This window comes from Orbicella faveolata, unplaced genomic scaffold (genome assembly GCF_042242905.1).
Source record: "Orbicella faveolata isolate gen_17 unplaced genomic scaffold, um_ofav_v1 contig_25, whole genome shotgun sequence".
Classification (NCBI taxonomy): domain Eukaryota; kingdom Metazoa; phylum Cnidaria; class Anthozoa; order Scleractinia; family Merulinidae; genus Orbicella; species Orbicella faveolata.
The window spans coordinates 26,613,066-26,638,739 of NW_028301553.1; the positions used below are offsets into that span (position 1 = coordinate 26,613,066).

The 25,674-nt window shown below is 39.1% G+C and overlaps 1 protein-coding gene across 1 annotated transcript; it reads right to left on the minus strand.

Annotated features, from left to right (window-relative positions):
- Positions 1–5,111: 5,111 nt before the first annotated feature.
- On the minus strand, positions 5,112–12,926 carry LOC149109695 (uncharacterized). The gene is made up of 7 exons (XM_089294660.1): positions 11,767–12,926; positions 10,852–10,946; positions 9,620–9,779; positions 6,739–6,802; positions 6,222–6,478; positions 5,660–5,841; positions 5,112–5,163 (listed from the first exon to the last, which is right to left on the minus strand). The coding sequence occupies exons 1-7, from the start codon at positions 12,328–12,330 to the stop codon at positions 5,112–5,114; spliced, it is 1,374 nt and encodes a 457-aa protein (XP_089150786.1). The 5' UTR covers positions 12,331–12,926.
- Between the last annotated feature and the right edge of the window lie 12,748 nt (positions 12,927–25,674).

The window sequence follows — 25,674 nt, forward strand, 5'->3', positions numbered from 1 at the left end:
AACGTCGGGTACGTATTAATTAACATTTTTTGAAAGAGAATCACAAAATTTTCATAATTTTCTCGGCGCAGCACACGTCAGCAAAAAGCAATCCATACTTTATCACCGGTACCTTGACAAAAATGGGCAATTGTTTTATTAAAGAGATCCATTGCCTAGCTTTCCTTTATTTTTACTTTATAGCAAGAATTTGGCTGATTAGGCGTTAATTTTGCCACAAGGAAAGCACTAATGATCTTTTGGACCATTATTTTGACGGGCTAGTAAGGAAGGTAAAACGTCAACTCAGTGGTTAAAATGTAGCAAATCCCTAAAAAAATTGTCAGAAGCGAAGCTTTAAGAAAAAATGTTGATGTATTTGCCAAGTTAAGAAAGAACTGGCAAAATTATTAGCCATCACAAATGCTTGAAAATTCTCACGAAAACAAAAATACATGGAAATTTAAGTGTACCTGTTATCGGAGCAAAACAGCTTGCGCTTCATTAATTTTTTATTGTATTAAAATGAAACTGTTAATAATAGGCGAAACAGTAAATTTAAATATGGATTAAGATAAGCGTTAAGCAAAGTCATACTTTAAAGTGCCACTAACCCCCCAAATTTTTTTTCGCTGATATAAATTTCCTTTTTCTCCTGATCACCACTGCGAAAAAATTATCGTTGTAGCTATTTTCGTCAATTTTCTATGAATTTTCAGAGTTTGTGAATTTGCCCTTTTCCATGTTCACGACCGAGGAATAGCGGAGAATGGGACGAGTTGGCTTTTGACGTCACTTCGGGAATAACAATATTTTGTTTCTGAGAAGAATGTATGCGAACATGCGATAGTGTGTGTCAAAATCGTTGCAGAATGCAAGGAAGATATGTTGTTGGAGGCTGTAGCAATACAGGATGCGTAGAATAGAGTATTCCTCTTCATTCAATGCCTCTATCTCGATGAAACTCTACCAGAAACGAGAAAAAGACCAAAGAAGTGGGCTGATCTGTGCGAAGCTAAAGTCGGGTAGCCATTGAGGATTTCTTCGATCTCGGGTTCGCCGCTACTATAAAAACCTAGAGATTTTCATGGCCTCTATATTCTTCTCTTTCTCTAGTGGGAAGCTTGAAATTGTCAAGGTACTGCATAAGACACGAATTTGGGATAAGCTGGAAGCCATCTGACTATTTCGAGCGTAAACGATCCTCCGACGCGAGTCCCAGACGAAACTATAGGTGACGAAATTACACCGTAAATTAAACGCATCGCGTTTTGAAATAGAGACTTGTCTAAACGAATAGTAAACTAAACCTACGTTCTACAACGACGCGAAGAAGATTGTTGAGGCTTCGATTGGTGAACTAGCTATGTATTTGTGGATTTTAATAAAAACACACGCACGCCGGAGGTCGCCTGTAATCTGGCCGTGTTTCTCAATGGCCATGCCGAATACAAAATTGTTTTGCTCTTTGAGTTTCGTCTTTGAGGAACGAAATACATCTAAATTACAAACTTAGAATGGATCAAGCATTTATAAATATATGAGGAAAGTGAAATAAAACGATTAAGATTCGACCCTATAGCTACCGACGGAGATTGTTGTGCTGAAAGAAGAATGCGCTTGTCAGTCAACCGAAACGCAAACTAATAAGTCGAGGACTCCCAGGTTATTAGCGTGCGTAAAATGGACATTTCATTCAAAATAACAGTGAAGTAGAAATGTGTTCATTTAACTGAAAGTATACTGAACCTCTTTTAATTTCAAGATCTTGTCGAAGGATTTTCCATGATTTCACTAGAACGGAATATGCAAATTTGCGTAGCTTGTGTTCGTACACGGTAATTGAATATGCATATACTACGGTCGGTCGACAGTAACGAAGCGAATAAGTTACCTCACCTTCGAATATTGTTTGCCGACATCTCTGCCTATCTCTTATGTTGAAACTATTTTCAATCATTGATCTGGAGAAGTAGGCAGGAGTGGAGTACAACTGCATCGCATTTTAACTTGTATTTCGGGGCAAATTAATATTTGAATGTAAAAGTGTTTTGTCACTCCGAAATTTGCACGTTCCGTAAAGTCAAATTACCAACTCTTCGTGTTCATTGACATCTTTATAACTCTTTAAGAGCTGTAAGCTAACTCTTCAGTCATTGTTTGTACCTTTATAGCCCAAATGGACCGGCAAATTGTCCATCCCGGCCTAAATATAATTATACAACGCGGTGATCTCGACTGGCAACCCGCACTTCGAAATGGAAAAAAATATATACTTCGCAGCCGTGCAAATCGTAGCTAGACTCCGAATGGTAATGCTAGATGATACAGTTCTTTCACTTAAAGTTCTCGTCCAGTTTTGATAAAATATGAATCACAAATAACCCGAAAATGTTTTGACTGCCCTCGAAGCTCAGTCAAAAGTCTCTTGAGTGTTTTAACCCAGTTCCCGAAGTGACGTCACTAGTAGCCCGACCCAGATCCCACTTTGCGCGGTCGTGAACATAGAAATTACATGTTTAAACGCCTGTAGAAACGCAGGGATTTTATCAATCGAGATAATGTTGTCGCTGAAGTAATCAGGGAAACTAGTAGATTTTATTGAAGGAAAAAAATTTTGGGGGTTAGTGGCACTTTAAAGATGAAAAAGAGTGGCGATCTCATTACCTGAAATTTACGTTACCTCCTATAGGTAAACAAAATCGGAAAGTCAGAGGCGATATTTGAAAAAGGAGCATAACGCTTGTTATAATAACAAAAAAAAAAGCAAAGGGAAACGCTAAGAATTGAAAGTTGTGTTGATAGAAATAAAAGTGGCAAGTGGATTTGAATAATAATCAATAATTACCTCATGCTGTTCCGAATTGGATGCTGTTAAACAACAAAAAAAGATGGCTTGCTTACGTAACTTGTATTTCGAGTTATGGATGCACGCGGGAAGTTTAGAGAGTACGAGAGAAGCGTAAGCCGTTGTTCGAGGCGTAGCCGAATGCAGCTGTAGCTCCTTGACTAGCTATTCTCCAAACGCATCATCATGTACCTATCACAATAGTTCAGTGTCTCAATTCAGTCAGTATGTAACGCGTGTCTGGAAAATGCAAATTGTCAGTGGTATAAATAAAGTAATTTATGTTAAATCCACTACAGGTGTAATTCAAATAATGAACCTTACTTTTTTGCCAAAAGGTATTTCGAAGGATGAAAACAAAACAGTGAGATCTTTGTTTGAGCGATTGCCACTTCCTGTTGTATTTTTTTAAACGAGACTGTTGTAAAGAACTTAAGGCAATAACAATTTTTAGGATAAGTGTAAGGCCTCCGAAAAGAGTTTCACTGAAAAGCTTGATTGAAAAGGATTATCTTAAATTACTACAAAACTGCAAATTCAAATAAAAAAATCAATCAATCAATCGATGACACCACTCTTTGAAAGAGGATCAGTTGGAAAAAAACAAAACAAAACAAACAAACAAACAATCCATCTGGGTCACCGCCAGATTGAGGGGGCGGCTATTTGGTTTTTACCCTGTAGAAATTAAAAGGTGAATAGAATTTAACGGCTTAGAACGGCAAATCAACACATACTTTCCAGATAGCTTATGCTGACAAAAGCGAAGAGATACCATGATAAACTGAAACAGTTTTGAGGGAGTAAAAGTGTATCTCAATAACTCTGTTCCATATTATTTGAGTAACGTCTTCTAAAGGTAAGTTGACTAGGATAATTTGCAGTTTACTTCTCCAATAAATATGGGTCGGAAAATGTCGCGAAAGCTTTTTTCATTTGGTTAAAAGCTAAGGCAAAAAAACTAAGGGACCAGTAATTGTGCTACCACCTGTCCTCGTAAAAAGGGACTGAAATTTGGAAGTAGTCAAAATAGTATCAGAGAAACGACGATAACGCCCCTGATTCCGTTAAGCAAAACAACCACTTACACATGAGGGATCACATCGAGTCAAAGATTGAACCCGTGGGCGTATTTGAAGTATGAAGGACTCACACTTCTTCTGCTATATGTTGCTATCACAAGGCATTCTCGAGATCAGTCTACATTGACTGGTGGAAAAAAAAAAGTGGAGCGTTTTACGTTCAGTTGCTCTGCTAGCCATGTAAGTAGCGCTAACAGCAGCTTAATTGACTCTTCGAGAAAACAAAGAAGCTTGCTATATGTTCTTACTATGTTTGATCTCTTAATTGAGGATGTTTTCAAGTGAAGATTGTATATCCTATTTCTTAAAAGTTGCAATACGATCATCGCAGGGATGACTCTCCCCCTTCCCTGATTTTCTCTTGATACGATGAAGAACAGGAAGTTTTTAATCAACCAGTCGATGAAATAACGAATATCGTGTATCTTTAATTGTTGGAAAACCGCCCTCACGTTAGTTTTATCAGTGGGAATTTTCTCTCAGCTGCGACTTAACACGAGCCCTTGAAGAACAGATCAGTCCAAATCCAATATGTTGAAATTTAAAATTGGCACCGAAACTTGCGAAGCCTGATCGAAGAACATGAAGACAGACAAACGAATACAACGTATTATTTCGTGTTTTTTTTTTAATATTTCATTGCGAATCTGAATGCTAGTACTCATGGGTACATGAAATGCATAACTGCAAAGAATTACATTTATATCGTCTGACTAGAATCGCATGCGACTATTTAGAGCCAACATAATATTATACTACATCCGTTATGGTTGAAATGGTAGAGAACTGTGTGGCCCTTTGTCGTTGGGACAATTATTTGCTTATTCATTTGGTTTTAGCATGCAGCATTGCTGAATGGTACTTCATCGGCTGAAATAGAGGTGGACCAAATCAGTTATTGAACAGAGTTAACAAAAAAAGAAAATAACTAGGTGAACAGACGAAAAGGAAGGCGTCCCTACCAAACAGATCAGATATAGAAACGGCCTCTTAAGATGCAGGGGTGGGAAAAGGGTTTCCTTCTGGGCGACTGAGAATTACACCGGGCGAGTGCATTTTTGAGGGTCATTCGCCTGAACCGCGGGTATTGTCAAAATTTGGTTTCTAGCATTAATTGATGATGTTTTAATCTTGAAACTGTGAATTCCAGTTTGTCAATCAGTTCTTGGGTTTGTCGAAGAACCCGTCTTGTTACTTCGAGATCATTTTGGATTGCGTCTACTGTATACGTAATTCCTCCAATGACTGCAGGTCCTGACAAGACAGATGAAAAGAAAGTTATTTTAAGACTTTCCCCAGCACTCATGTTACCAAGGACTAGAAGTCCCTCAGGGATATTTTCAGCAGCTGATTCTTTTTCGTGAATATTAAAGTAACAGTTACCTAACCAGTGCCTAATTTCTTTGGTTTAATGTATTGGTTGTATTAAATGGATTTTTATTCGTTCTCATGCAGCCTTTCAGCTTTAGTTCATTTTAGTGCTCCAATTATTTTGGGGCAATTTTGCATTAAAGGTATCCGATTTGTGGTCATCAAAAAAAAAAAAAAAGAACAAGGGCGCACGGTCTTAAAGAAAACTTCACGATTCATCAATAAAGAGGCATTAATATTATCCAATGTTTTAACTAGTCTATTTAATCCGTCATGAATAAACGTTTGTGGGGAGTGAAAGCCAGATTGAAAAGGATCCGTAATTAATAGGTAAAGAATTAATGGGGATTGGAATCTCCTTTTTAATGTAAATATAAACTGTTTATCCTCACCTACTACGGTGTTTTCGTTAATCCTTCTCTTTCTAAAAAGGCTGTCCCACAGGGTTCCAATCAGGAGCAATCCAGCCAATACGCCAAGCGATACGTGCATGAAGTGCTTAATGAATTGGGATGACTCGTCAAACAGGTTGACGTTTCTTGGAGGCTTCTGCTCTGTTAGCTTAAGACAAGAAAGAACACCGCCATTTACAACACTTATACATACCACCCTTATTTACGAAGAGCCACTGAATATTGTAGTGAGATTAAGTTTAACATTCTGTTGTATTTAACGAAATTTACGATTTTTGGTCTCGTTCAAAATTTTTTACAGGTTAAATAAAAAAGGCAGGCTGTATTTTGAATAAGTTCTGAAGCCTAGTTGTAACTTGGTTCCCTCAGATCGCAAATCTTCGTGCCGTTCGATTTCCTCTCATTACATGTAAGCCATTCAATGAAAGCCAATGTGCCGGGCAAATCAGTGTAAATTAGGGTAAAGTGACAGACAAGTAAGTGTTCACTTAATATCGCAAACCTTGTTTTAGATCTGAAGAACGTTACCTTATATGTATCGGTAAAAGTTTGAGCAGACCTCAAAATGTCTGACCGATGAAAATTTATTAAGCACTCTGCCAGATACTCTCTATCTTTGGAAATCAGAACTCCAACGTCCCTTTGAAGTTCCAACTTCTTGAGGGTGATAAGTGATTTTAATTTGCCTCTTGACTGATAATAGGAAGCTGTGAAGCGGTCCAGTAACATTCCATCCACTTCCTTTGATTTCACAGCTTGAATGACGTCGTCAATACTGGGATACGCTACGTACAGGAAAAGAAAAGATGAATATTTTCAAAGCTTGTAAAAATAGGAGTAAGAATATCAATCTGAAATTGGAAGAGTTGTGATCTTAATGAGAATTCTTAATTAGCCATCTGGTTGTCTACACAATGTACGCCCACTTTAGTCTACTTTGACATTTTGTTTGTCTTGTTCAAAACCTTGGGTGGCATTGACTATAACGGTACCATTCCCATCTGAACCACATCAGCCTGAAAATTGGACATCAATTTGTACCAACCTGTTGGTTTGGCATCTTCATCAATTGCATGCTGGTATTCTGTGCTATTGGCTAGCACTGCAACCTAACGTGAATTATCAACGTAAATGGGTTATTTCACAGCGAAACGCATAATTAAAAAATTCAATTAACGCATTATTTGAATGCGGAGAAAACGTAGGCTCGATTTATGCCACCCCTTGAGTCCCGTCTCGTTTTTCAATTGCAAGCCGAGGAGGGAGAGAGAAAGGGGTGTCCTTTCCTGAAGAGTGGCTGATAATCGAACCTAAAAAGAGAATACTTGTGGAAAATAGACAACATGCATGAATGAAAAAGAAAGAAAAGCAGCGGTAATAAAATGAACAATGATAAGTATATTCCTCCTAGTCATATAATGTAGTTATCAGGACACAAAAATGTGCAGAGTATTAACAACTACAGTCCTGTTTCACAAGAACAACAGAAAAGTATGTCAAGAATATTGAGAGACTTGACTTCAATGGTTCAAACTGAAACAGACTCTCTTGCCGAAACAACAAAGTCCAATGCCGACAGCAGCAGGGCTATTCAAGGGTGCTGTGTTTTATACGGAGGAAATTTCACCATCAATATCAACTCGTCCTCGTCTTCAACAGAAGCACATAAACGACAAACTTATAAACGAATAAAACGCATATTTGACTCTTCAGACGAAGACCACAGTCCACCTTTGACATAGAAAGAGCCAGCTTCGTTGAAAATCTAAGTACTTATTTTTGTCTACATAATGATATTTCATTTGTTCTAACAATATATAGTAAAAGCGATGGAAAGTTTTATTATATTTTGATAATGGTATATTATGGTTTCCGGCCTCAAGAGTCCTCATGGGTCCGATGAGGATGAGTGAGTGATATTATGGCTTCATGGGATTCAATATGCGGGATGCTTTAATCCGCGACAGGTCATGTAGAACATTAGAAATGGAATGTGGGAGGTACCACACTTTTTAGCAGAACGTCTTGCCTTGACCTGCTAAGTCGTAAATATTTCACTCGAAATTTTCCCAAGGCGTGCAGCAACGTTAACATCAGCTAAATAGCACCTTTCTTGCAAAACAAAGCCTTGCCCAAACTGTATTGAACAACTAAAGAAGCCTCGACTGCGCTCTGCTCTGTTGTAAAGCTTGCAGGAAGCCGCTAGAGCACCAAAGAAGTGTACTAGCAAACACGAGACGTAGTCGAGCATTTCTCCCTACTTCTTGAGGGCGCTCTGCTTCTTCCTAAGTGCTTTACAACAGAACAGAACAAAACACGGCAAGAGACTATGATCTAGATAATCTCTTACCGTGCTTTGTTTTGTTCTGTTGTAAAGCACTTAGGAAGAGGTAGAGAGCACTCAAGAAGTAGGGAGAAATGCTCGACTACGTCTCGTGCTTGGTACTATAGTCTCTTGAGCACACTCAGGGCTTGTTTAGTTACTTTAATCAAAGGGAACAAACAAAGTAACGAACGTGCAAAGAGGCAAAAAGGAGTAAGATCAAATACACTCTCACACATGGCTAGCTCGGTAAGCTTGGCAAGATGGAGCTATCTCGCCTGCTCGGGACTACTCGCTGTGTCCCGCAGGACATATCTCCCCAAAAGCAATACTGATGATAAATCTTTAATTGGTCAAGCTCGTTTCGGTCAAGATGGGTTTTTATGCGTGTTTATGGACTTCGACCTTGCCTCGTTCCATAAACACGCAAAAAAGAACTTGGCCAATATCCAGCCATCTTGAGCTCACGTTTGGTCGATAACCCATATATTGCAGTTTAATTTACGCTATATAATAAACACCATTTTTCTTTTTTTTTAAAAAAAAATAGGAAATAAGAAGATGCAAGCATCCGAGTGATGCGAGACCATTTAATTTTTCTAATGATTTTGCCTGAATGGTAGGCTCGATTTCCGCCGCTTTCTCGAGTCCGGTCTACGTTCCTCCCCGAGAAGAGACGGCTGGACGCGTGAGCGGCAAAGCATGTCTGTGACGTATCTTCATGATGTAATTCTTGCGGCGCTTCCGGTGGCCGGAAATGTCATCTGATGACAATCATAGGCAGGCACACATGACGCCTACGGCTCGTAAAATTTGTGGCGTTATTTCACATTATTGTTGCGGAAGGGCTTTACATGCTGTGTTCTATAGAAGAGTTTTTTTTTTTTTTTTTTTTTTTTTTTTTAAAGTAGAGCAGAGCTGTTTGACTATACTGTAGCAACTGTCATGTCAAAGGTCACACATATGTTGGTGTAAATGGTGTTGACACCATGTTTATGTTTTGCTTGTTCGGTTTGCTTTGGCTCATTTAAAAAATTAATTTTGTCTGGCTTCGCCAGAGACTGGTGTTGCTTCTCTTCAAGAAGACTAAGGTACACATCAATTTGACTGGGTGTTTTGTTTCTTGAAATCGATGTTTGCGTTTATCCCGGATCCTCCCTTTGTTTACTTTGTTCGTTGTCTCATATTCTGGTACCAGATGATTCAAATATAGATTCTAACGTATAAGTCTGTTGACTATTTTTCGTGTTGTATATGCTACTATGGTTTAGATCAGGCAAGATTTCATCAGTTGACGGTATTTGGTTAAATATCCCACTAATGTGATCGCACCTCATATCGAACAACTCCTTTGCTACTGCGAGAAAGCTAATTTATGCAGCCTGCTCGATTCAGGCAGGCAGATTTCTTATTGGTTGAAATTAACACTGCCAAGTCCACGAGTCCAGCCGTGAGTTCGAGAGAGGAGCGCGGGCTCTTTTCCCGAACAGCGGCTGGTAATCGAGCCTACCTGAATGGAAAAGTAGAAAAATATATATTTCTTAGTCCTTCAACATGTTGAAATTAATAAAAGTATATAAGAACAACAGATATTTGGTCAAACCTTCACATCAACAAGGTCAGTTGGTTCCAGTTGCAAAGAAAGAGTTGTGAGTGCAGAGGTGATGTTTGCCATAAAGATCGCCATGAAAACGAGGCCTAACAGGATCCAGATGATTGAGAAAATTCGAGCCATGATCGACTTTGGAGCTTTGTCGCCATACCTCATGTAGAAAGAAACCGCTATTAATTTAAGGTAGTTTTAAATGAATCGGCTAGCGGAAGAAGCATTGTTATAAAACTACCAGCTGAAAGATTTTACAAATTTACAGGAAATGAATAATGAAAGTGCAAATAATAATAATAATAATAATAATAATAAGCCAAGTCTGATGAAGACCAGAAAGGCCTACTTAAAATTGTCAAAGGCTTCAGTGATGATATAAGAATGGAATTTGGGCTTGACAAGAGCTACAGAAGACCGTCCTCCTTGGAACTGCTCACATACTTAGGAGAACTCTATCCATCAAGTAATCCAGAAGACTTATGACTTCCCTAGGCTCACGGATTAAACTCGGCACCATAAGTTAAGAGCGGCAAGAAATTAAGGACTTAATAATAATAATAATAATAATAATAATAATAATAATAATAATAATAATATGGCTTTGATGAACCACACGATGTTTTGGAATTTTACTTAATGTAGAAAATACATGTTTCGGATGAGACATCATCCATCGTGAGTTGTACAGTGAGAAATAAAATGAAAATATGCAACAGATACTGACAAAGTGAGATATAACAAGAATAATTAAGGATTAAGGCGCGAACCAAAAAAAAGAGTAAAGCTTTTTGAGCTAAGAAAGAAGACTAATTAGTCTCCTTTCTTAGCTTAAATAGTTTTACTCTTTGTTTTTTTTGGTTAAGGTAAAGGTTTTACATACTTTTACTTCTTTCATTTATATTTATACTTATGTGAAAATTTTTTATCATCATTTTTAAGCTTGATAATGACCGAAGCTCAGTTGAAACGTCGCCCGCTTTTACTATTAGTTTTTACTTCAAATGATAATAATAATAATAATAATAATAATAATAATAATAATGACACTTTTATAGCGCATATTAATGTGTGGATATGATCACATGCGCGTTGCAAAAGTTTTTATAAAACTATTCAGCAATGAAAAATTAAAATGAGAATCATAATGCTAATTCTAATCTATTGATGTTAATCTAGTCTATAACTAAGTTGTCAATGACGCGTACTGAGATCGGTTAAAACGTTCTTACCCTACTGTAGTCATGGAAATAAAGGACCACCAGAATCCATCCCAAGATCCTTTGATGAATGAACGTGGGAACTCTTCACTGTTCCAGTAGGTGTCCTGTCAGTTCAAGAATATATATATATATGTTATTTGCCGGCTGGGAGGTCCGTATAGTGAACAGCTGTGACCGAGGTCTTGAAACAGAAAAACGGCTTTAGTGCTTTATTGGATGTTTATAAAATGGCCATAAATTGCAAAGTCCTATGTAAACAGTACGCCAGCAATTGAACTCTTCAAACATTTTATGACTTTTTTGATAACTTTAGTGATAGCTCTTACTATCGATGTTAGCATAATGTGTATTTGCTGTTGCTTCTTACATATATTTGCCATCAATTTAAGACTATTCACAACACTACGAAATATGCCGTTTACTCAAGATGGAGCCACAGCAGAGAAATCAAACTGCCTTGTTTAAATGAATATATGTCCTTTGATACTGGTAATTGTAAAACATGATCCCGTGGATTTCATTTTTACCTGGGCTTTCTTGTGTTAGAAATACTAACCCAAAGACAGCTCTCTAAATATGCATAAATAAATCAGTGTCAAATGGCCGTTTTGGTAGGGAGTCACCCTAAGAGAATAAAGTATTTTGACCTACTTGATGGTTTTTTCATCATAATCATTCACTCACTAAACCCAACCTTTGTTCCAAGTTTGAGCGAAATCGGTAATTTGAGCTGTATCATCTCCAGCCTGGTTCCGCCTGGTTTTCTCATGTACGCACTCTTAATAATTTACCCAACATGTAACTTTTAAAAACTCTTTCAAGGGAAGGAAGAAATTTGAAATATCACCTGTAGTGTAGATCTTTAAGCGCGCTTGCATCTATACGATTACCTATACTAACCTAGGTACACAAAGTTAAGCTTACCAGCGCCCACATAATGACTCCAGCAATGGCTGTGAGTATCAGAGTCACCGCAAACAATGACCAAGACTTCAACACTGCGTTCAAGACAAGGCTGAGCTTGTTGGTTTCATCTTCACTAGTGATGAACTCGCTTCCAGGGTAATCAGTGATTTTAAAAAACGAAAATTCGCTGTACCGTCGGTTTGTGGATTCAAATATAGGACCAGCAAGGTGGACTTTGTTTTGCCTCAGAAGCTCAATCATGTGGAATTCACTGTCAGCTCGAAAGGTTTTCACGTCGTAGAAATAATCGCAGTATATTCTTATGTACGGCAAGAGTACGTCTCTGATCATACCATGGACTTCGTTGTCTAGTGATTCATTGGTAGGTGATGTCGTGTATGGAGGCTTTTCAATCCAGGCTATTGTTAGATCTACAGATGCCCAGTAGAATGAGTGTTGCTCGTCCTGCTCGTTTGAGTCATTGCCAGGTGTGGACTCGTTTCCAGTCGCTGAAATAGTTTTCAGCTGAGAAGCACCAAAGCCAATGACAATACCCGGGAGCACTATAATCCAAGTGTTCATTATCGTTCTGTAGATAGAAAAAAAAAGGAGGTTCGTGAATATACATATACGGATATTAAAGGGTGTGGGAGCGAAAACACTTCCCAAACATCTGGCAACTGGAGATATGGCCTACTACTGGGGCTGCCCAGAACAAGACATAACAATTGATATCGAATGCATGCACAGGCGATCACATGATGACACTAAATATACTCTTCCCAGGAAAATGAAAAACAAACAGGTATAAACAGAAAAGATTATTTGAAGTCGGAAAACCCCTCGGTAAAAAAAAGAAAAAAAAAAACCCCGCAGAATTCTGTCCATAAAGAGGAAATTTGTCTGAAATTTGACGATTTCAAATGACATGGAGAGAAAGTTAACATATCACAACACGAAACTACTTTCGAATACGTTTCTTAAGACGAAGATATCATAACCATACATTAAATAGATTTAGCCAAGCCTAAAAGCGGAGTTGCTGTTTAAAATGAATTAACCTGACTTGAGCCTTAAATCCAATAAAAATCTTTAACAAAGAGAAGCCATCTTTTTTATTGTCTGCTGCCTTGCAAGGCATGCGATACAAGCGTATACCGCTGGCCGGTATCGGCCGCGTACATTACATCTCTCTTCTCATATGAAACAAAAGAAACGAAACGAAACCTGGCTAAAGCAAATTCTAAATGTTCTAGAGTCAATAAAATAATGTCTTAGAATCAATAACGCGGAACTAAACAGGTGTCTAATGCCCTCAAGTCGATAATAATAATAATAATAATAATAATAATAATAATAATAATCAAAACTATAACAACATTCTCGAACGTGATTGCCTATCAGCAGCCCGATTTGAGCATTTATTAAATCCATTTTGAAATCACTGGTTATCCTTGCAATCTGATTGGCTCTCAGTGGTGCGATTTATTCACGAATCGCACTATTTTTTGCTCTAAATCGCATCTTTTTCTCAGCCAATGAGAATGGGACAGTAAAACAAAACAACCAATCAGATATCAAGATAAGTTTAAAGTAATCAATAAAATTTCAGGAAAATGAAAGGCAAAAACTCATTGTGTGGAGAATTTTGCAACTACATGTACTATTGCCAAAACTTTGTTGTTATTGTTGTTTTCCAAAAAAAATTGACGAATTTAATTAATTACAGTTTCTGAATGACGATTATGAGCTCCCTCAGGCTGAAGACCTACTTTAATGGAAGTCTCCAGCTTTCAGTGTCCATTTTGACGCATATTTTGGCGATTTTTCTTCAACATCCGCTCAAGATCTGTATGATACCGAGTCCAGTAAAACATAAACAAACGAAAACCACACAACGACAAATTCAGAGCCATCTCAAGTAGGTAGATGTTTCCAGGTGTCCGGTAGTTTCAAACGAAGCAACAAAAGAGCTCAACTCGGTCGCTGTGAATAAACATAGTCAAAATACGCCCCGCTCCACAAAACAGTGAATGAATGAACGTCTTACGAAGCTGGTGCAAGTCCCGCCATCCTGGAAATATCTTGAAACAAATGGCGCCGCAAGAACTTGACAAGGTCCTGAGTATTGAGTCCTTCGCCGAGGTCACAAAAAGAAATGGAGATGATAACGAGCTGCACTCCCTAAAAAACATGCCATTAAACGGTATGAAAGAGAAAAAACGTACCATCCACTGGGCATCGTGCACTCGAGGGAGTTTCACAACTCAAAAGAAATCCATCGCAGAATTACGCAGGATGCACCTTCAAATTCCTTCTCCAAAGACAATGAAAAGTCTCAGCCTCAACCACAGAAGAAAGAAAGGCCTACCATCATTAATGCAGGTGACGAGAATTGAACTTTTATACCTGAAGTAGACTATATTCGTTCAGACTTCAAAACTGCTTGTTTCTTTGTCATGCTCGGATGAGTTTTCGTCACATGACATCGTTTTGCATACTAAATGAGACGTAAAGGCGTTTCCGGTTCCTCTTTTTCTTTTTAACAAACCGGCTACTAGAACAATACACCAAAAAGCTAAAGATTAAGGCGATAAAATTGTGCGATTTCAAAATGGATCCAATAAAGTGGCAATTGAACTGAGTGGAGTGCAATTTTGGTCTGAAATCATACTTGTGATTTCAAATCAAACTCGCGCTACGCGCTCGTTCAATTTTGAAATCACGCGTATGATTTCAGACCAAATTGCACTCCACTCAGTTCAATTACCATTATTAATTGGACGACAGTGCACGCGTCATGCTTGTAATTGGACAGCACGCGTCTTTTTGCGCGCTGTTGCCGTGCACCTTGTTGAGTAAACTGCTGTGTTTTTCAGCATTCATAACGACGTTTAATCGTTCAGCGCTCAATCGATGGTTTGTTTCTCGAATTTTGTCATAGTTTTAATTAATTGATAACAGGACATCGTGTCGTCCAATTCAGTCTGTAATCATACTCGTGATTAACAAATCGGACTCCCGCTTCGCGGTCGTCCGATTTTGTTAATCACTCGTATGATTACGTACAGACCGAATTGGACTCCAATCAGTCCTATTTCCATTATTACTGTTACTACAGTGACTATACCTTACATTAAGGGCACTTCTGAGACCATCTCACGGATCCTACAGCCCTACAACATCCGTATAGCCCACAAACCTACAACTACGTTACGACACTTACTAACTAACGTTAAAGACAGAGACGAACCCAACAACAGACAGGGAGCAGTTGCCAGGCTTCCTACATTGGTGAGACTGGCAGAGACCTTAACACGAGACTGACTGAACACAAACGAGCCACGAGAAATGGTGATGCCAACAATCAACTGACAAACCACAACATTGACTGGGACTCTGCTCAGTGCTTAACCTACAGTACAAATTATTTTCAGCGACTGACTCCGGAAAGCTGGTACACTAAGCAAGAACAAACGCCTCTTAACAGATGTCAACAACTACCGGCGCCTTACAAACGACTTATCCGCGACGGAAACGAAACCGACTTCTAACAGACCGACTTAATTTGACTAACAATAGACGGACCAAAAACCAACCAATTTGACTAACAATAGACCGATCGAAACCGACCAATGACTGATGACAAACTTTACACGAGTCTTTCAGTCAATACCATCATGGCTAAACTGACCAATCACGTTCAACGGACCAAACTCATAACATCATCGACTGAAAAACACTATTCACTTGACTCTGGATAGGTTGCTGTCGTGTTCCAGTAGTTTCGTTAATCTTTCGAGCACACTCTTGTGTTACATCTTTCAGGGTAGTCAGGGAGGGTAATTGTGTTGCAATGGACACCTGTGTCAATTTTGAACTTGATTTAATTGTTTGTTTTCCACTCTGCATCTTATGGCCCACTTATCATCTGGCACAGTATCGGCAGGTTAAGTCATTGGGATCTGTAGGACCTCAGTTTCTGAATCATCGTCTGACTTGGTGTCAACCTGGTTGGGTTCCCAAAGTAAGAGCATGTGGATCCCTTGCAGAGTGGGACATTTTCCTTGATTCCAGCCGCGCTGAGGGTATTTGGCACACCTGGGACAGTACTTCCCTTTCCGTGACTCGGGTTTCTTCGGATTGTCTTTTAGTGTTGTCGGATACAGCGCTACGATTGGAGGCTGCTCATCTCGAGCAATGCCTACTTGCCTCTGGGACATCTCGTATTGTTGCTTTGGCTCTCTTGGAGTTTATTTGCGTGTACTCCATTAATGATCGAATCGATCAAATGTCATCGGGGTCTGTATATTCACAGTCCATTAGAATGAGACGAAGATCGTTCACAAAATTGTCGAAAAATTCGCCCGTGTTTTGTTAAGGTAATTTCAGCAAGACGTTTAAGCTTGCTTAGCGAGTTCCTCGAACTGAAGGAAGAAAAGTTGAAGAAATCAAACCAGATGTGTGAGGATTTATGTTAAACGTCAAACGAACAGATGGCGAGGGTTACGAACCATCAAGCCTTCGAGGGTTTTCTTTAAATGTTAACCATGTTTTGAAAGAAGGCAAATATCCCGTAAGCGTTATTAACGACAAAGAGTTTGACTAAGCAAGGAAATGTCTGGAAGCTCAAGGAAAGCAATTTAGAAAAAAGAAGGCAAAGGAAGTAAAAAACAAAACAAAAGGCGCGCAGCTGAAGCATTGACTGATGAAGAGGTAAACATTCTGTACGAGAAATATTTAGGATTTCAAAGAAGCGCTGCATGGAGGTCATGAAGTGCTTGCACTTAATGAATAAAAACAAAACTTGACTAAGCTTATTGTTCTGCTGAATGATAAAGCAATTTTATGAGAGCGTTCAGGGTAAAAATCTCAGTAAGTTTAAAATAAACAAATTACAGCGTGGAAAGTGCGCGCGTATGGTACGTATTTACGCATTCGTTGTTTTGATATCAGAAAACTCGTGCGCGTGCATTTTCCATGAAGTGATCTATATTTACAGGTTCCTATTAGTATGGTGTTCCGCATAACGGCCATTCGGGCCGCCGGAGCTCCGCTGCTACTGTACCTAAGCCAACATTAAGATCAGACCATTGCATAGCCGGGATCGAGTCTCCAAGAGGTTTTTCAAGCATATTAGCCTTTGTCGTATCAAGTCAATCGGCAAAACTATATGAGGTATAGCTCAGGAGGCTCTTATGACTTGGACTGCTTATTCCTTGCAAATGATGTATTTCCTTAATAATAATCTCTGTTTATTGAGGGTCATATATCTGACAGCATCTTACGAGCTTTTGCTTGTAGTTATGTATACACTCAAGAGTGGAGTGAGACAGGGTTGTTGGACAGTATTTTGAGGGCTAACACGTTCTGAAATACAAAAAGAGACCTCTAAAACTAAGTGCATCTTCCATACAAATTAATCAAAAAAAAGCCGGGTACATGATTGTGTGATAGGTATAAAAAAATTTTTTAACATTAAACGTTATAGGGGGCAAAACGCTTACTTTTCAAAATGTAGAAAATACATGAGACTGAAAAGTTAAAACTTTTCCTTACCCCAACAACCTTTCACAGCCTTTCGTTGTCGAATACAGTTCGAAAGATCGCGTTATCAAATATTCATGTTGTAAATAAATGGTGACACTGAGTCTTGCAATTGTTAATTATTAATGGTTTTTGAAGAAATTATAATCATATTTCAATTACATGTATATATTATATATGTTTCAATTATTTTTCGTGGCTGCACTAAATATGATTTAATCAGAAGGGAACTAAATGACTGATTAAATTTCTACGATTGTCGCATTTACGGGGGTGCTTGCTGACTTGTATATCGGTATCATAGCAACATTACACGCGCTCTACTAATTTGCATGGTGTTATATAATGGTACTAATAAGATTCGGGCAATAGCAAAACTGAATGTGGATTGAAATAAGCTTTAAGTAAGGCATACTTTGAAAATGAAAAAAAAAGGTGACTATTTCATTACCTAAAACTACGTTACGCTCCGAGGGAAACAATAATGATAAGTTAGAGGCAATGTTTGACAAAACAAACACAACGGTTGTTTTAATTAAGAAAGCAACGGGAAAAGTTGCAAATTACCGCGGTACATGTTGAAAAGAGTAAAAAAAAAAAAAGCGGATTTAAATAATAATCAACTATCACCTCATACTGTTTCGAGCTGGATGCTGTAAAGCAAATAAATAATGCCTCAGTAAATCATCTTTTTTACTTTCTTTCGTCCTTAACTTTCATAGCAATGTGAAAAAAAAAAAAAAAAAGGTTTGGAAGATTGTTATAACATCACTAAATTATCGAGATAACATATCCACATAAAATATGATGACATTTATGAGCCAACGGCAAGTGAAAGTGAAACATAAAAGAAGACAACAGCCACCGGCAGCCCAGCAACACTGTAAGGCCACCAGCGATGTATAGAGTCAGAATATAGTAGAGTTCACTGTTCACGTTTGAGGACAATTTAGCGGAATCCGAGGTAACGTCTGCTCCATTCCAACAGTCAGGAAATTGAGAAATAGTTCTAATATGTCGCACGTTTCGTCAACAAGAAACTGATATTAGTGGGGGAAAATGGTTATGAAACCAGGCGAAGTTCTTTGTTGTATGTTTTTGTTGGCTCTTTTGGGAATTGACCCTGCACAAAACCTGTCAAAATACAAAAGGTGGTTATGTCTGCTCACACAACTAACCAATAAAAGCATTGCGATTATGTAATTCATGCATAGTCAATGAGTATAAAACAAAAGATGTGCAGGACCAAGGAACTTCCAACATTAATCTTAGCCTGTTTGTTTGCAACTTTGATTTTTACCGTACCTGTTAACCATTTCCATCTATTAACTTTGAAGAGCCCAAATAGCTGACGCCAGCATATGTGGAACTTAAAAAAAAAAAACTTTTTAGACTTGGCCTTCTCAGTCATGAATAAGTATTATTTTTATTAGATTTTAGCCTTTCAAAAAGTTTTCTCGTTCGGTGAATAGCATTCTCCGTTTTGGAATATATGGGAGGTCGATAAAAATACCAACTAAACTAAAATAATCAAAATAAGGTGACCAGGACCATAAAGTTCTGACACGTATCCCAATACGACTGCATTATCGATAATACCGTTAATCATTTTTCCGAAGGTAGTTACTGCGAAAAAAATTAAGAATTAAGTAGAAGGAATTGCTTAGATAATAGGCCCTTTGCAGCTAAGCTATCACGTGACCTACTTTTCATAAAATTATGGGCTATAACTTAACGAATGCCAGAAATGGAAAAAGCATGTCGAAAATATCAAAATGGCCAAGTTTGAGGCCCCCATCATCAGAGAATGAGATTTTATGATGGTCTGAATTTTTGAAAGAATAAGAAGATTTGTATGGGAAAATGTTGCTGGAGAGCAAGACCTTGCTCTCCAGCAACATTTTCCATACGATTCCTCTAAATTTTTCGAAAATTCAAACTATGGTATAAACTTACTCGTTTTTTCCTGGGGCCTCAAACTTGGCCATTTTGGTACTTTCGATGCGCTCTTTCCATTTCTGGCATTCTTTAAGTTATAGCCCATAATACAAAAATTTTTTAGGAAAAATTTGGTCACGTGACCCCAGCTGCAAAGGGCCTATAGTATGGAAATAATGAATGACCACTAATTTTAAGGTCATTCCCCCGAAAAAGAACTTACAATAGATTTTCATTCAAATTTTGCCCCTTGGCTGTTTATATAAAAAGGGGGATCCCGGTATTCGTTTAGGAACAGGAAGATCTTCAATAAACCGCATAATTCCTTAAATTATCTGCTTTTAGAAACTTTTATATTTGAAACACTCACTTTACGGTTTGTGAGAGCAGAAAAAATAGCGAGAAAGTTTAGCGAGAAATACAACAATGGATGTATTGCATCAATGTTAAGGTGCAATTTGATGTACGTTTCATGATAAAGGCACCCATATTTAGTCTACAGGGATTCAATATGTTCCAAGCACAGTGTCCTTAAGGGCACATATTATCTTTTACAAATGCCAGCTTTGCTCTCATTTTCAATGATAATTTGTTACTCTGCAATAAAATTGGTCTATATTCATTGTATAGAAAGAAGTTGATCGCTGCATTCAAACTAAATAAAAAAAAAATCGTTAGGTCCCGGTACTTGTTTCCGAGAAAAAAACGATGATTTGTCTCTCGCAATTCAAGCCAAGCCGTTTAAAAAAAGCCACGCGTTCGCGCTACTGACGCGAAAATCGCGCGCATTGGGGATGCGCAATTCAATTCTGAGGAATAACCTTAAAATATGGGTTAACCACCCCGTTTAAAATTCGTTCATTCTGTTGTAGTCTCGCATCTGAGGCAGTAATGAGATCACGCTTCATACTGATAACTGCGTCCAAGAGAAACATCCATGCCATCCAGCTTTACCCTCAGGAGCGATGAAATCGGTTCCAGGATAATCACGGATTTTAACGAAGTGAAGCTCGCTGTTTTGTCGATTAGTCTTTGATTGGATGAAGGCTCAAATATGGGAAGATAAACTTGAACTGTGTTATATGCCTCAGAAGCGTTAACCATGACGGGACGCACAGGACTTCTACTGTAAGTACCGCAAAGAAATGGTAGAAAATTTTCCTAGCATTCCTTATATACTCTCACTAGGGTTCTTCGTCTTGCGGCCAGGGAAGGCGTCATAATCTGTTCCAGTGACATGTCGATGATATTAAATAAAAAATAAACCAGAAAGGGCCGATGGAATATGAGACAAGCTTTAAAATGAAGTCACGATATTAATAGTGCTTTAAAAGTAAATAGTGCGTACGAGTCATTCCCGATGCTTTCAAATGATGGCTGACCCCACCGACGCCAATAATCTGGAACAAAACAAGGTCATATATCGAATCACGTCTAAACACACGTGAAGAAAGACTTGGGCAGGAAAAAAACATGAGCGGACAAAACCGAGAAATGACAATAAATCAAGTAATCCCGCAGTGATGAACGAATTACACAACATGAACCTTCCTCTGCTTTTCCCCCTGAACCAAGTTCAGATCTACGAACTGAACTTAAAGATACCAAAGTGCCTACGAATGGATGTTGAGCGCGGCGAGCAGACGTAAATGTCTTGTTTACCCAATGAAAGTCATCACAATAAACTCTGAGCTTGCATCGAGATGCTTGTCCGGGTGTAAAGGAGCGTTTGATTAATCAATCTAACACAGATCTTAAGGAATAAAAACCCAGGTGATCTGGAATACTTGTCTGAGTATGTCGTTGGCAGTGGGAGTCAAGTGCAGTATTATCATGGTCGGCAATTGAAGTTATTGTGTAGAAAATATCGCACAATTACACAGCCGAGGGCAAAAAAAGAAAAAAAAAAAAAAGCGCGAGAAGAAACTTAGTACATGGAGCTAAGATAGATTGTCAGTGCTTTAGTAGACATGTACGGCTACCAATGGCTTGGCCAATGGCTTGGCCAATGGCTCTTACACGCAACGAATAGTAGAAGTGCGTAAGTAACGACCTCCGCAAGAAGTGAGCCCACCCCCGATCCCCTGAAAATAGAGGAACTAAGGTTCAAAAGCATAATTATTCTTCCAATCAATAACCTGAATAACATACGATAAACTGATGACGATTCAACTAGGGAAGGTATAGCTTATTCCCGGAGGCGTCAGGAAGCGCCCTGCCGGGTAAAACAAACCCCGCAAAATTTTCATCAAGTAACAAGAAGGTACTAAGAGGACCTTTTCTTCAAATTGAAATTACTAAAATTGACAACTTTGCATCATTATTAACAAGCCCGCATAAAAAGAACGTTTAATCACATTGAAATTAAAAACTCGACCAGAGCAGTTAAATATTTATAAAGCAGACTAATGTAGCAGTGCATCATAAACAGTAAAAATATTAAGGTATCATAATCGTACATCACGGTCTACATATAAAGTGCCCACCCATGTGCCAGCAACATAAAGTTCAACTAGACTGAAGAATTTCTAAACGATTTATAAGAGCTCAGTGTTTTTACGAATTACACCCACGGCCTTAGAGGAATACAGCCCTGTTCACATAAAATTAAAAAAAAAAAACAAAAACAAAAACAAACAAACAAACAAAAAAAAACACCAGGAAGAGATATCTACAGTAGAAGTCATTTGCGTTCCCTCATGGGGTGAGAGATTCTCGCCCATATCAACTTTCTTTTCACTCGTTAGTTCTCGCGCGTTTAGAGATGCGCCACACTCGCGTTTTAGGTGTGGGGATCCCAACCAATTCTTACCTAACTTTCTAAAGATTCTACTTATAGCAGTCTACCAAATCTACACACGTGTATTTCATTTGTGGAAAACTATTGATTTGTACAGTGTTTGGGTTGAACATTCTTGCCCATATCAACTTTCTTTTCTCTCGTAAGTTCTCGCGCGTTTAGGGATGCGCTACACTGACGTTTTAGGTGCGGAGATCCCAATCAATGGTTACCTAACTTTTAAAGATGCTGCTTTTAGCCCACCCCCAAATCTACACACGTGTATTTTACTTGTGGAAGTCCATCGATTTGGACAGTGCTTGGGTGAGAGATTCTCGCCACTATCAACTTCCTTTTCTCTCGTAAGTTCTCGCGCGTTTAAGGATGCGCCACACTCGCGTTTTAGGTGCGGAGATCCCAATCAATGGTTACCTAACTTTTTATACATTCTACTTTTAGCCCTCCCCCAAAGTTACACACGTGTATTTCACTTGTAAAAGTCTGTCGATTTGGACAGTGCTTGGGTGAGAGATTCTCGCATATATCAACTTTCTTTTCTCTCGTAAGTTCTCGCGCGTTCCGAGATGCGCCACACTCGCGTTTCAAGTGCAGGGAGCCCAACCAATGCTCACCTAACTTTTTAAAGACGCTACTTTTAGCACTGCCCCAAATCTGCACACGTGTATTTCACTTGTGGAAGTCTAGTGATTTGGACAGTGCTTGGGTGGGAGATTCTCACCCATATTAACTTTTTGTTCTCTCGTAGGTCCTCGCGCATTTAGAGATGCGCAACACTCGCGTTTTAGGTGCGGAAATCCCAACCAATGCTTACCTGACTTTTTGAAGAGTTACTTTAAGCCCTCCCCAAAATCTACACACGTGTATTGCACTTGTTAAAGTCTATCGATTTGGACGGTACTTGGGTGGGAGATTCTCGCCCCTATCAACGTTCTTTTCTCTAGTAAGTTCTCGGACGTGTAGAGAAGCGCCACACTCGCAGTTCTGGTGTCGGGATGTCAAACTATGCTTACTGGATGCTAGATTTAGCCGTTTTTCAAATCTACACACGTATATTTTACTTGTGGTAGTCTGTCGCTTTGGACAATGCTTGGGTTGGAGATTCTCGCCCATTTATAACTGTTTTCTCTCGCATGCATGCGTGCGTTTAGAGATGCGCGCCACTCGCGATTTCGGTGTCGGCATCTCAAATTCTGCTATTGAACTTTTTGAAGATGCTTGATTTGGCCCTTTCTCAAATATACACACGTGTATTTCACTTGTGGAAGTCTATTGATTTGGACACTGCTGTGGTTGGAGATTCTCGCCCATATCAATTCTTTTTCTCTCGTGAGTTCTCGCACGTTTAGAGATGCGCCACACTCGCGTTTTAGGTGCGGGGATTCCGACCAATGCTTAGCTAACTTTTTAGGGATGCTACTTTTACCCCTCCCCCAAATCTACACACGTGTATTTCACTTGTGGAAGTCTATCGATTTGGACATGGCCTGGGTGGGAGATTCCTGCCCCTATATTCTTTCTTTTCTCTCGTAAGTTCTCGCGCGTTTGGAGATGCGCCACACTCGCGTTTTAGGTGTGGGGATCCCAACCAATTCTTACCTAACTTTTTAAATATGCTACTTTTAGCCCCCCCCCCCCCCCCTCCCCTCAAATCTACACACGTGTATTTCACTTGTGGAAGTCTATCGATTTGGACAGTGCTTGGGTGAAAGATTCTCGCCCATATCAACTTTCTTTTCTCTAGCAAGTTCTCGCGTGTTTAGAGATGCGTCCCACTCGCGGTTTTGGTGTCGGGATCTTAAACTATGGTTACTGGACTTTTTAAAGATGCTAGATTTGGCCCTTTCTCAAATCTACACCCAGGTATTTCACTTGTGGTAGTCTGTCGCTTTGAACAATGCTTGGGTTGGAGATTCTCGCCCATTTATATTTTTTCTCTCGAGTGTCTTTTTGCGCCTTTAGAGATGCGCCACACTCAGGCATTTAGGTGTCGGCAGCTTAAACTATCCTTACTGGAGTTTTTAAAGATCCTAGATTTGGCCCTTTCTCAAATCTACACACGTGTATTTCACTTGTGGAAGTCTATCGATTTGGACAGTGTTTAGGTTACAGATTCTCGCCCATATCAACTTTTTATTCTCTCGTAAGTTCTCGCGCGTTTAGAGATGCGCCATACTCGCGTTTTAGGTGCGGGGATCCCAGCCAATGCTTACCTAACTTTATAAAGAATCTACTTTTAGCCGTCTCCCAAATCTACACACGTGTGTTTCTGTTGTGGAAGTCTATTGATTCGGAGAGTACTTTGGTAAGAGATTCTCGCTTATATCAACATTCTAGTAAGTTCTCGCGTGTTTAGAGATGCGCCACACTCGCGGTTTCGGTATCGGGATCTTAAACTGTGTTTACTGGACGTTTTAAAGATGCTAGATTTGGCCCTTTCTGAAATCTACACACGTTTATTTTGCTTGTGGAAGAATGTCTTTTTGGACAATGCCTGGGTTAAAGGTTTTCGCCCATTTATATCTTTTTTTCACTCGCGTGTTTCCGCGCGTTTAGGAATGCGGCAAGCTCGCGTTTTTGGTGTGGGGACCCCAAACTATGCTTACGGGGTTCTTTAAAAATGTTAGGTTTGGCCCTCCTTCAAATGTACACAAACTTATTTCATTATTGGTAGTCTATCGTTTTGGACAGTGCTTAGGTTGGAAGTTCTCGCCCAAATCAACTTTCTTTTCTCTCGTAAGTTCTCGCGCGTTTAGAGATGCGCCACACTCGCGTTTTAGGTGCGGGGATCCCAACCAATGCTTGCCTAACTTTTTAAAGATGCTACTTTTACCCCTCCCCCAAATCTACACACGTGTATTTCACTTGTGGAAGTCTATCGATTTGGACAGTGCTTAAAGTCGCCGAGACAGGGCTACGCGCAGCCTTATTTTGACCAACTTTGGGTCGATTTTCAGGAACTTGGGCAATTTTTCCGAGTCCCAGGGACTCTAAACTAATTCGAGAAGACTTTGATTTTTAGTGAAATGGATAAAGGAAAAAGTTTTGAACACTTGGTTATGAGAAGTCTGGCCGAAATATAGCCACTTAGTGACTAGAAAGTCGCCGAGACCGGGCTACGCGAAGTGTGATTTTGACCTAATTTGGGTCGATTTCCAGGAACTTGGGCGATATTTCCGAGTCCTATGGACTATAAGCTAATCCGAAAAGACTTTGGTTTTCAGTAAAAGGGACAAGAAAAATCTTTAAATTAAACGCTTGGTTATGAGCAGTCTGGCCGAAATATATCCGCTCCCTAACTCGCTTAGTGACTAGAAACTCGGTGAGACTGGGCTACACGCAGCGTGATTTTTACCAACTTTAGGCCGATGTCCAGAAACGTGGGCGATATTTCGAGAAGACTTTGGTTTTTAGTGAAATGGACAGAGGAAAATTCAATTTTTGAACGCTTGGTTATGAGCAGTGTGGCCGAAATATAGCTACTTAGTGACTAGAAAGTCGCCGAGACTGGGCTACGCTCAACGTGATTTTGACCAGCTCTAAGTCGATTTCTAGGAAATTGGGCGATATTTCCGAGTCCCAGGGACTCTAAACTAATTTGAGAAGACTTTGATTTTTAGTAGAATTAACAAAGTAAAAAATCT

Bases quoted from the DNA above. Each gene is read 5' to 3' on its own strand.
- LOC149109695 (XM_089294660.1), bottom strand. From the start codon at position 12,330: ATGAACACTTGGATTATAGTGCTCCCGGGTATTGTCATTGGCTTTGGT. The intron at 6,479-6,738 runs GTTGGTACAAAT...TCCTGTACGTAG, and splicing joins TGAAGATGCCAAACCAACAG to CGTATCCCAGTATTGACGAC. The intron at 5,842-6,221 runs GTAACGTTCTTC...TCTTGTCTTAAG, and splicing joins CTTTTACCGATACATATAAG to CTAACAGAGCAGAAGCCTCC.